The sequence below is a fragment of the Terrapene carolina genome, unplaced genomic scaffold (genome assembly GCF_002925995.2).
Source record: "Terrapene carolina triunguis isolate 2854851 unplaced genomic scaffold, T_m_triunguis-2.0 Scaffold84, whole genome shotgun sequence".
Classification (NCBI taxonomy): domain Eukaryota; kingdom Metazoa; phylum Chordata; order Testudines; family Emydidae; genus Terrapene; species Terrapene triunguis.
In genome coordinates this window covers 10,160,327-10,171,992 of record NW_020664435.1, presented here as the reverse complement: position 1 = coordinate 10,171,992, position 11,666 = coordinate 10,160,327, and the positions used below count along the sequence as shown (strand labels likewise).

The following is an 11,666-nucleotide window of genomic DNA, read 5'->3' as shown; positions in this document are numbered from 1 at the left end:
CTCCTTTAGGAGGCTCCAAATATGGTAACCCTAGGCTTGGGCCAGCTGCCTGAGTACATACCCAGGCTTCATAAAGGTTTGTACTAAAGCAGCTTAGCCAAGGATATTTTCAGTGCTACTACTGGCTACACTGCTATTTTTAACATGCTAGCTCCAGCAGAGTTAATGCACTTCTGTCTATCTTAACTGGGAAACACACCTCCCAGATGCAGGGTAGACATGCCATAGATACTATACTGAAAGTGTATGGCTATTTGAGTAATTATTGCTGATTATAAGAGACTTGGATAACAAGTCCCTAAACTATGCATGCTGTATATGACCAGGGACAAGCTTAAACAATGGTAGCTTTAAGTGTCAGATGAATGTGGTACTTGAGCAATCCTATTTCTTCATGTTTTTTTCTTTTCTTTTCTAGTTTAAAAACAAACTGGGTTTTGTAGTGGGTTTTCATAATGTCTGTTCCAACTTCATTGTATGTTTAAAAGGAATGCTACTTTCACCCTGGGGATGGGCAGAAGGAGGAAAATTTGGGGACAAAATCTGATCTCGAATACACTGGTGTAAATCCAGAGTAATGTCAGTAGATTGATGTAACTAAAATCAGAGTCTGTCCAATTCTGAAAAGCAAGGTGCTTTTTTCTGGAAAGGTGAGCTCTGTGCTTTGCTAAATTAACTTAATGAAGATTCTTTGCCCTTAGGGTCCAACTGTACCCCCATGGGAGTTTATTGGAAGGGACCATGCATATCTTAGTTCAGTTTCATATATGGTAGGGCTAGCATTAGTCAGTTTGGTTCAGCTCTTTTACAGACTGCTTATCTGTGGGCTAAGGCATATCTTCCACCAGAAGCTTTCAATGATTCACATCAATCAAAAGCACAGACCCAACCCTAAATTCAAAATCAATGTACTTGAGGAACAGGATGTTTCCTGAGTCATTAATGTACAGATTCCATCAGGTAAAATGCTGCTTATTGCAGTTAGAATTGATGCTTTTAATTTTTGAACTGTAAGTTGTAATAATAATATCCAGTACTCCAAATTTCTTTGATGCAAATACAGAATGTGCATTAGTTCTGCTAGCCCCCCAGGAAAATATTCTCCAGCAAAAGAACTGAAATAAAAAATTATTCATTAGCAAATTATTGCCTTTGTGGTGCAGTTCACTTAAAACTTGTGTAATGATCTTGGAAATCCTTATATAAGAAATGAGACCACGCACAGAAGTCTAAGTTTCCTGGATCAGACCAATTATAAAGTTGGTGTGAAATCCATTAACTGTATAATGCAAGAAAAAATCTTGGCACTACTTTAATGTCAGGCCTAAATCTTTTATCAGTTTAAACTACTTCATATCATGCTAAAGTTAAATACAATATGTGTGTGTCTGCATGTCTGTCTCGTAAATTGAAACAAACTTTCTTTCTCTTACAAGAAGATAGTATGATTAATTCATAACAATTTGAGTAAATTTTGTTTCTTTTTCTTTTTATGAATGATCTGCAAACAGATTTTCCCCAAATTTGTTTTTGAAAATTGTTTACCAGATAAATTCTTCAAATAATTCTGTGTCTGTAGTTTGTTCACAGGTGGTTCATTGTGAAAATTGGTATATTAAGCTGAAGTAGTTTTGATTGGCTGTGTAGGTCATGTGATGTATATCTGTTCCCCAACTGAATGAATGTAACTCTCAAGGTCAAATTTCAGTGATGTTTGCTATAGCTTATGAATGGAAAATCCACTTTCCCTTGATATTCTGCAATATTTGCTTAACTTTCACTGATTGGGAAAATATTCTAGCAAATGATTTTGTTTTTTAGGCATATTCATACAGTGAACACAAAAGGGTTTACAAATACATTCAAAGTGAATCTGTTTATAAATTTGAATGATTATCTACCAAAAAACGTTTTGCAGTATTTGTCCAGCTGTAAGTGTCACAAATATTTCTTGGCTCTTTTTATAACATGAAAGATCAAATTCATTGAAATATAATCTGAGGTCAGATATTTTTTCCTAATTTCTCCCATTCTTTCTCTTTCAGAATGTTTTTGTAGATAAACCAGCATTTCCAGAATACAAAGTTTCAGATGCAAAAAAGTCCAAATTCATACTGTTGCATTTTAGCACTTTTAAAGCTGGCTGGGACTGGCTTATTTTACTGGCAACGTTTTATGTTGCTGTGACTGTACCTTACAATGTTTGCTTTATTGGCAATGATGAGCTATCTACAACTCGAAGCACAACTGTCAGTGACATTGCAGTGGAAATTCTTTTTATCATAGGTAAGATATATTTTTCTGCTTTCTGAATTTTGTTTTTCATTTTTTATAGAAAATCTAAATTTCTCAGCAGCACGTCCTAACAGATTTTTTCCTTACAGATATTTGGTGGTTTCTTTATTCTTATATATTTATCATGCCACTTACCAAAATGTGGTTTCTAGTTAGGCTTGTTATTATAGTTTCAGTGAGAGATCTGCTTTAAAAAAGTGGTGCAATATGTTTTTCATATTGGAAATGATCTCTATGTTTCATTACAACACAGGCCACAGTAGTACTGTTGGTTATGTTCTGTAATCCACCTGAATGTTGGTATTTGAAGTGTAAATTTTGCTTTTTTGTTGTCCCCCTTCTCAGATTCTTAAACTGATTTTTGTTTTATGAACCATCCACTAATTATATCTCCAAAACATTGAGGTAAAAATATAATATATTGGGAAATAGGATTATTCCTGATGGCTCTTTTGTGGTGCATGGAATTTCTTTTTAGAGATTCATTCCTTTTCTTTATGCACACAGAAAAGCTGATCATACATGTTCACATAGGCCTTTGAGTATAACAGGAAGGGTCTTAAAACTTTTTGTAGTTCCAATACAGTTCTATATCTATTGATTAAAAAATATGTAGCTACATTACATAAAGAGTATAGTGCAATTCTGGTGCCAATACATAGCTGTAAGGCCTTTTTTAGAGAAACATGGAAAGTTGAATAGGATTTTATTTAACCCACAGAGACATGGGAATGCAAAATGGTAGAAAGGAAAGGATGTGGAGGAGGGAATAAAACTATCAGCAGAGTAGAAGAATCTTTAAAGAAAATATCTAAAGTACAAAATAAAATGGGAAATACCATACATTTTCCTGCCACCCCCCTCACCCCCCAAAAAGGTGATTTGGAATGAGTGGTTAGCTCATGTATGAGAAATAAGAACAAAACCCAAACTTCTTATACACCAAATACCAAATGTAGGCTATTTTTAAAGAAGAAAACTGGGAGGGTGGAGTTTTTTCTTAAGATCATCTTGAAAAATGTTTCTTCCCCTTTGCTGATAGAAGTTTAACTTCAATATAAGAATAGCTAGCAGGGACGATGCTTAGTGGAAGATTCTGAAATATTTGTCTCTTCACCTTTGGAAGTAGAGTTCAAATGCAGATTTAAGGCAAACTTCTTCTCCCTGATACTCATGGTGGATCTTCACTGACTATTATTCTTTATTTATTCCCTGTTAATTGCTCACATTATCCTCAACCATTGCAGAATATGCAATAGAGATCTACGTTCTGCGATGCAAATCAGACAGGAGAATTTTTGGCCTTTGTAAAATGTGTGAGATTTTCACTAATCAGTTATGAAGTGACTACAGATTACATTATAAAAAGTGCAAAAACAAATCAATTCCATTAGATCCATCTTAGGGAGAGAGAGACAGAGTGCAAAAATAATGTAGATTTAAGGTTAAAATAACTGGATGATCACAGGTTCCCTTACCATACAGAATGCAGATAACTGGTTGATGTTATGATGGTGTAATGGGAATCTGAGTATGAGAAAACATACACTGCGTCTATCTGATTTATGTGTAGTATTATTCATATGTAGCAAGACAGAAGATTTAAGGCCCAGCACTACCTTTTTCTTTCAATTCCTGGGTAAAAATACACAACTTTGATATCAATAAATCATCAACAATGATGTATCCATGATGCATGTAGCAAATGTTCTTTTTATTTTTCCTGACTTCTCTGATCTTTGCCTGCTATTTTTTGTGCCAGCTCTTGGCTTTGTGATATTGTGAGTAAAGAAAGTAAAATCATGAATAAACACATATGGGTAAAATTTTTGGTGCACTAAGAGGGATTTATCTATCCAATTTCAATTAACAGTAATGAGAATCACAAGCATCACATTGAAAATGTACCCAAATACCATTTATTCTTTTTTTCACACATTTTTCTTTGGTAATTGTTTTATTTATCCCCTTCGCTCTCCTCCTCCCTCTCCCTCCCTTCCTCCCTTCCACTCCCGTTGTTTATTTTTTTTTAACAAAGAGGCTGGATTTTCTAATTTTTTGATCTATTGTTCTGGAGACAGGTTGTTCAGATCTTTTAGGGTTTCTATTTATTGTGTGTAAGAACTGGTTCTTTCATATTTATGTGGGAGTGGAAAATAATAGGCTTAATGTTCACTTGTGCCACAGTCTAGCAAAACCCTTAAGCATGGACTTAACTTTCGGAACATGAGTAAGCACACTGAAATCAATGGGATTAGTCATGTACTGAAGGTAAAGCACAAGACTGAGGGCTTTGTTGGCCTTGACAAGTATACTTTTGATGGATAATTTGTGCAATCTTAGGGAGACATTGAAAAAGTGTTGAGAAAATTCCTCAAGATTAGCAAAGTGAGAGAACTGATTGTAATCAGTTTGTTGTACATGAACTACTGCATCACTGTACTTGCAGATACTGAAGAATCTTGTATCTTTTAAATCTCTCTTGGATATCTCAGAATTTTTGATAATTTTTATTCACATGTGTAATTTTGATAAACTTTGTTTTATTTTTAGGTAAGATATGCTCTCATTTTTAGCAGTATCATTGATGAGGGTAAAGCACTCACAACAAGAAGGAAAAATACCTCTTGCACTTTCTAGAAGAATGTGAAGTTTAATGAGCAAGAACAATAGAATACTGTGCCTGCTGCATACCAGTTACCAAGAAAATTAATAGGATGTGGACTGTTGCTTTCCTTTGAGAAAAGAAATGTCTGTTAAAGTGCTGGGGTGAATCCTTTGCCTTGAGTGGAAGACAACTGCCAGGCTCATCTGAGCTGCAATTCAGGAAGGCATTCCTAGCAAAGTACTTGAGCACATGCCTACATCCCATTTAAGCACATTGTTAAAATTAAGGGCATGCTTAAGTGCTTTCCTGAATCAGTAGCCTGGTGAGTGGAGTGAAGTGTTCAGATTAAATGTCTCTCCTAAAGAGTGAATAGGTCAAGCTGTGGGTTTAACTGCTGTAACTTTTAAAATTCTCAAAAGCAAAGATTGGGGGTAAGAACGTATTTTATTATTTCTAGAGGGGGACATGGTTATCTTTCACAATTCAACCTAATTTTAATTTGTTAAATCCTGTACATACTAAAGTGTTCTTTTGGTCATTTGTTTTCATGTAGCTATTATTTCAAGTCTTTTTCTATTCTCCTTCCAGTTTTATATATAGTTCTTATCTAGTTAGACTCTATAAAGAAATATTTATTTTTTATCTGTTTCTCCATCTTTATGAAGAATGCTTTATTTTAACTAACAGGACTACCTAAAAAACTGCTTAAAAGTTCTTTTAAAATTATTATAGATAGACCCAAAGAGAAATCCTTAACTCTAGTGAATTTAAATGCTCTCACACACAAATTTTTAAAGGGTTTCATTGGTGACTAAGAAAAACACATTTATTTTACCATTTATTTCAAAGTTCTTGCAAATGATATTGTATAGGCAGCTAATTGGATAGGATTTGTTATGTAATACATATGCTAAGGATCTCAATCTATCCCTATGCTGTTCTTTTCCAGTATGCGTGAAGGTTTGACATATAGAATATGTTATGAGAGAACTGGATTTGATACAATCAGCAACCATTTTACACACTTAACCCCATTTGCACCCCCTGAGCTGGAAGCGAGAATACCACAAAACCAGGATCAAAATCTGGCTTTGCTTAGGCAGACAAAATCAGCTGAAAGCTGCAGTTTTACTGACTGGGATAGATAAAGTGAAAGGACAGATTCATGAGAAGGGGGTGGAAATGTGGAAAACTGATCTTGATTCTGGTTGTCTGTGTTCAAGTTTTTTTGCTGAAGCTGCTTTTCTGATAAGGAAAATAATGCATTGTTATTGGCTGTTGCTAAGGAAATTGTTAGCCTGTTAGGAGCAATTTGAGTTGTATGCTTTGTTTGAAGAAAATCTATAAGAAGTTTAGTTAGCGTGCATTGAAGCTTTTATTTGGGCAAGGATCTGGCACCTAAGCTCCCCTCCAGGTGGAAGGAAGGAGGGCCCCAGAAGGCTGGTTGCTGATTCCTCTAAACCAACTCAGACTTTGAGTAAATGTAAATGTTTGGAATGCTCTGAACCTACTGCAACAGCACATACGTACGTGTGTGTGTGTGTGTGTGTGTGTGTGCGCATGCGTGCTTGAGACCTAATAAAAAAGTATTTTTAGGTAAAAGCACACTTGTTTGTACCAATCATTTATCAGATAGAGGAACTTGTCCCCGTTGATTTACTCCTGCCACAGGACCCTCTGTTGCTTTTTGTCTGGAGAAAAACAGTGATGTTACCACTGCTTTGTTTTCTGAAAACCATGGGTAACATATAGTATAAGGGACCTTGGGATATTTGGCATGTTCTCTTTTCCTTCTGGATGATCTAGTTGACTAATCTATCTGGGGAAATTATTTCTTCTCTCTCCATTTTGTTAGTCACACCATTATTGCCATGTGACTTTTACCCTTGTATAAATCTCCAGTCTCATGTTTTTGTTTCTACAAATTGCTTCATTCTGACTTTCAGATAAAGAACCATCTATTTCATTTCTTTATCTAAAAAAGCATTGATCACCTTCTTAATTGTAAGTGGTGTTACCTGAAAAATCATTGATCTGTTGTAGAGTCCTATCATTATTACTAAATAAAATAATATGAGCAGAATTTATCCTAAAAAGAAGTCGGAAGTCTTTTCAGGCAAGTAACACTTTTTTGGTAGATTAGCCATTAGAACTTTGAAGTTTCAGTAAAATAATGATTATTCTCCACATAAGGCTATTCAAACCTAGTAAGATGGCAGATGGCCTTGTAGACAAACTTTTCTCATGTTGAATACCATTTCACAAACAAAACTGAAATGTTTTGTAAGTAACTCATTTTTAATGAGCTACAAGGAAATGTAGAGATCAGTGATATTCACATCCCAACAACTCCGGAACCAACATACCCTGCATGTTGCCGTAAAATGCAATACATCATTTGTTAATTATTATATCCTAATCTTTTGAGTTCAAAATAAGCATATCACAGTCATACAACACACTGTACCTAGCACATCAATTAGAACATTTTCATAAGACACTTCCTTTGTGATATTTTCTGTTGCATGTTATTATAGAACATGGAAAATAATTGGATCATTAATGTATCTTTCACAAATTAAATACAAGATGAATAGATCTAAGCCATGGACCTCAAATCTTCCAAGCATTGCCATAAATCCACATGAATTCCCTGGGTCTTACATTTTACATATGAATATCTGAATAATTATAGTACAATAATAAAGTACAAGCATATATCTCACTATTGGTTATGCATAAATGATTCAGATATGCACATTATTCCATCAAAGGTCAAGTATAATGTACACTTACAAAATTTGGCCTACATCAGCCGTAACAAGATGGTAGTAGCATTTTAATAACTCACTCCATTATTAACAAAAATACACATGTTGCTTCATATTTTTTCCCAGTGAAAATGATTAGTTATTACTCACGTAACATCATAGGTGCATTGTAGTGCTTTACAAGTAATGTTCTTGCCTGGAAGAGCTAACAATGTAAATAACACAAACACTGACAAGAGTAGATCAGAAGACTTGTGTATTTACGAGGGCAACAGAGTTCCTGTGGATAAACAGGGAGGCTTCAAAGCTCTAGTTGCTAAACTTGCTGCAAAAAAAACCCCAAGAAGGGATATAAAGTGATGATCTGATAGCAGAATTTGTCCCTAAGTACTGAATGGTTTCACTTCATAATGGCAAAATATGAACTGAATAGAATGCGACTTCTCATACAATTTATTCCATTGGAGGAATATTGTAATAATAACCATGAGTTATGGATTAGTTAGTAATGTAAATCAACTACCCGGCAAGTTGTTTTGTGTTAGAAGTTTGGGGTATTTTATCTATAATTTTCATGTCAAAACAACAAAGTGAAACTGGCAAAAGCAAGGAGTTACTTGCTGACAATTTTTCAAATAGCTTCCATTAGCACACCCACAAAACTTACAAGCAAAGCCACTTGTCTCTCTCAAATCCCTATTTGATTCATAAAGTATATCTGTCTGAAAATAGAGTGGATAGGCATAAACTACCTGATTTTTCTATGTACAAAGGCCTGTTTGTGTGTGGGAGTGTTTCTGTGTTTATAAATGGGTGCAGGCACATTTTACGTTAATGGAAGCCACTTGAAAATGCCATAGTTCAGGATGCCTCTCCATCTGTTTGTCATCTTGTTTGTGTGTTGCTATTTAAAAGAATCTCAGAGGGCAGCTTATCTTTCATGTTATAAACCAGCTGGTGTAAATTGGTGTATCTCCCTTGACTTCACTAGAGCTGTGCTGATTTACAGCAGCTGAAGATTTTAATCCCATATCTGAGGCTTCATTTCTTAAAACAACAACAAAATGTTGTTATTGACCGTACAGGCATAAGTGTGTGGATACAGGGCCGGCCCTAGATTATATGACGCCCTAGTTGAGGAGTGTCTTCAGCACCCCCTCCCCCCATTTGTTAAACTTTTGAATACCTTATTTTTTATTGCCTTTGTAGCTCATTTCACGACTTTAATACACGATTTGCATGCATGATTTATCCCTGTCATATAAGATGATACATTTGCATGTTAGGATCCGTAAATCTGTATTTATTCATGCCATATATAAACAAATAAGAAAATCATTTCCTCTAAGCTTATAGAAACTTTTCTTAATTTTAAGAATAACTGAAATGTACTAACATCAAGAAACTGAACTGAGCACCAACATTAGGTGGACCAGTATTAAATAGTGTTACAGTAGGTGACAGCCTTAAAATGTGAACTCTAGTCCTTTAGTTCAAAAGTTTGCTTTTGTCCTTGCAAACTGAAGCACAGCATCAGAAAATCCAAAGGCAGTTTCAAGTGATAAAATAGAAAGCAATATCAGTCTCTCATCAGCCATCGTCGATCAAAGATATGTTTTAATGAGCCTGAGCTTTGAAAATCTGTGCTCATCGCTCGTGACTGTGACTAGCAATGTGAGCAGAATCCTCAAAGCTATCCAGACATTAGGAAAAGTGCCCTTCGGCTCTGCATCATGAATGAATTGGAGAACATGAAGTGGAGAGTGCTTCCCGTGTTGCAAAATGTGACGGCTGTTGTCCAATTTGATATAAAGGTCTTTATCATTGACATCCGAACATTCCTGTGTGTCGTCCGGTAAAGGTCCAGTACAATTGTTCGAGTATTTCCTGTCCGCCAGCAGCTTACTAAAATCATACAAGAATCCCCAAGTCTTTTTGTGGTGCTTCATTTGTCCAAACCTTTCTTCGATGGGCACTCAAGCAGTGTAAATGAGCGAGCAAAAAAGTCCCTCTTTAATTTTTCTTCCAAGCTTCCCATCAACTCATCTCTGCCCTCGTAACCAAACTGTCTCTTCTTCCGATGAATACGAGTTTCCTTGAAGGCAGGCTCAACTCTGAAGTTTTCCACCATTTCTTTGGCAGCAATGACAGCATCTTCAAATCCGTTGTCTCTGTAAGCCACAACAAAATCAAGGCAGCTTCTCATCAAAAGTAGTAATGGTACCGATGTCCATCAACTGAGTTTGTAATGCCTTGCTTACAGTGTTTACTTGGAACAAGATATCGTGCCAAACCACAACTGAGACCAGAAATTTGAAGTCAGTGATCTGGTTTGTCAGGATTTGTGCTTTGGTGTAGGATTCTGGCCTTGTCTTTATTTGACTGTGCCAGTTCCATCACAGTGTCATAAACCTCAGTCACTTGGTACCTCACTGGCCTTACACTGTCAATGCAGCTCTCCCAGCAAGTGTTACAAATTTGATCATGAAGTCTGTGATCTTCCACCTGATGATTCATGCTGAAAACTGGATGTATATCCTGTGCAGAACTCCAAATAGAGATACTGTATCTAAAGAAGATGACGCCACATCTGACACAACCAGGTTGAGGGAATGGCAACTAAAAGGCATGAAGAAAGCTCTTGGATTCAGTGCAAGGATCCTTGCCTGGACACCACTGTTTCTTCCCTTCATGTTCATTCCATTGTCATGGCCCAGGCCACAGCAGTCTTGAAGCTTTATTTTATTCTCATTCAAAATATTCATAAACTGTTCTGTTAAGTCTTTTCTTGTAGAGTTGTCCACAGACCGGAAACAGATAAAGTTTCTTTACTTGGATACAGCCACCCTTGTTATCAACAAATCTGTAAATGACATCTTTTCACTGTGGCTGTCAGGAGTGCAGTCCTTTATTATGGCATAGTCCTTTGCTTTGCCAAGTCTCATCAATATGTTATCAAGCACCTTCCTTGCCATGAGGTCAATCAATTCATTTTGAATTGTTTTGCTGCAGTAATGGTCCATTGCTTCTTTATGAACTATTCGATGTAGGTATTAGGGAGAGCAAGTCTATGTTCCTCAGTCTTAGAAAGTTATCAAACATTATGTGTTAAGCATGGCACAGAAAGTAACAGAATTTCTTTTATATTGTTGCATAGATAGGGGTTTAATAGATATCTCTGACGTCTCATAAATATGTCCTTTATTAGTCACTACTTACACTCTTCAACTCTTAAGACACAAGTACATTTTCACACTTACACAATAAAACAAGGTTCACAATATCACAGCTGGGCTCTCGCTTTATTCTTATATCTCACTGACTGACTAGTGATGCCCCACCCCATATATACCCAAGAGGGCATGGCTGACAAGATTCTGGGAGGTTCAAGGCAAATGTAGTTCTCAGAAAGCCTGGAAGGCTCCATGATATTCTACAAAGCTCCAGAACATTCCAGGAGGTTAGTGAAAACTGAATCTACTTATGGAATACCTGAAATGTTTTATTCAAACATTCTATTTTACTCTTTGTTGCTAACAACTAAAACAGCACCCCAAGGCGGTCGCCTGCCCCTAAATCCAACCCTGTGTGGAGAGACACATTGGCATGAAAATTAGAATCTGTCTGAATATGTGCTACAACAGAGTTAGGGATGGAATGTTCATGTTTAAGTTGGAACAATTTAAAATAAATTTTAGTAAATGTAATTTATTTGTTGATCTAGAAATAATTATAAATTAACTTTTTACTGTCGTCATAATGATAATTAAATTAAAATCAGCTCCTAGCAGCTCTTTACATCCATTATTATTCTATCCGTTCAAGAGTGTAAAAACCTTTCATTATAAAAATACCCATTGTATCAAAATTGCTGGCCTTTTGGACTGACCATGACGTAAATGGAGTAGCTAACGACTGTTATATTATATTTATACTTTTAATAGACATAGTGAGTACACACATCTTTGATCCATGATCAATGGAATCAGGTC

General features: G+C 35.8%; 1 protein-coding gene across 1 annotated transcript in view; it reads left to right on the top strand.

Annotated features, from left to right (window-relative positions):
• KCNH8 (potassium voltage-gated channel subfamily H member 8) overlaps positions 1–11,666 on the top strand; it is a 364,361-nt gene that overhangs the window by 195,928 nt on the left and 156,767 nt on the right. The window contains exon 5 of the mRNA XM_024197376.1: positions 2,046–2,286. Coding sequence (XP_024053144.1) covers positions 2,046–2,286 — 241 coding nt within the window. The remainder of the gene's footprint in view (positions 1–2,045; positions 2,287–11,666) is intronic.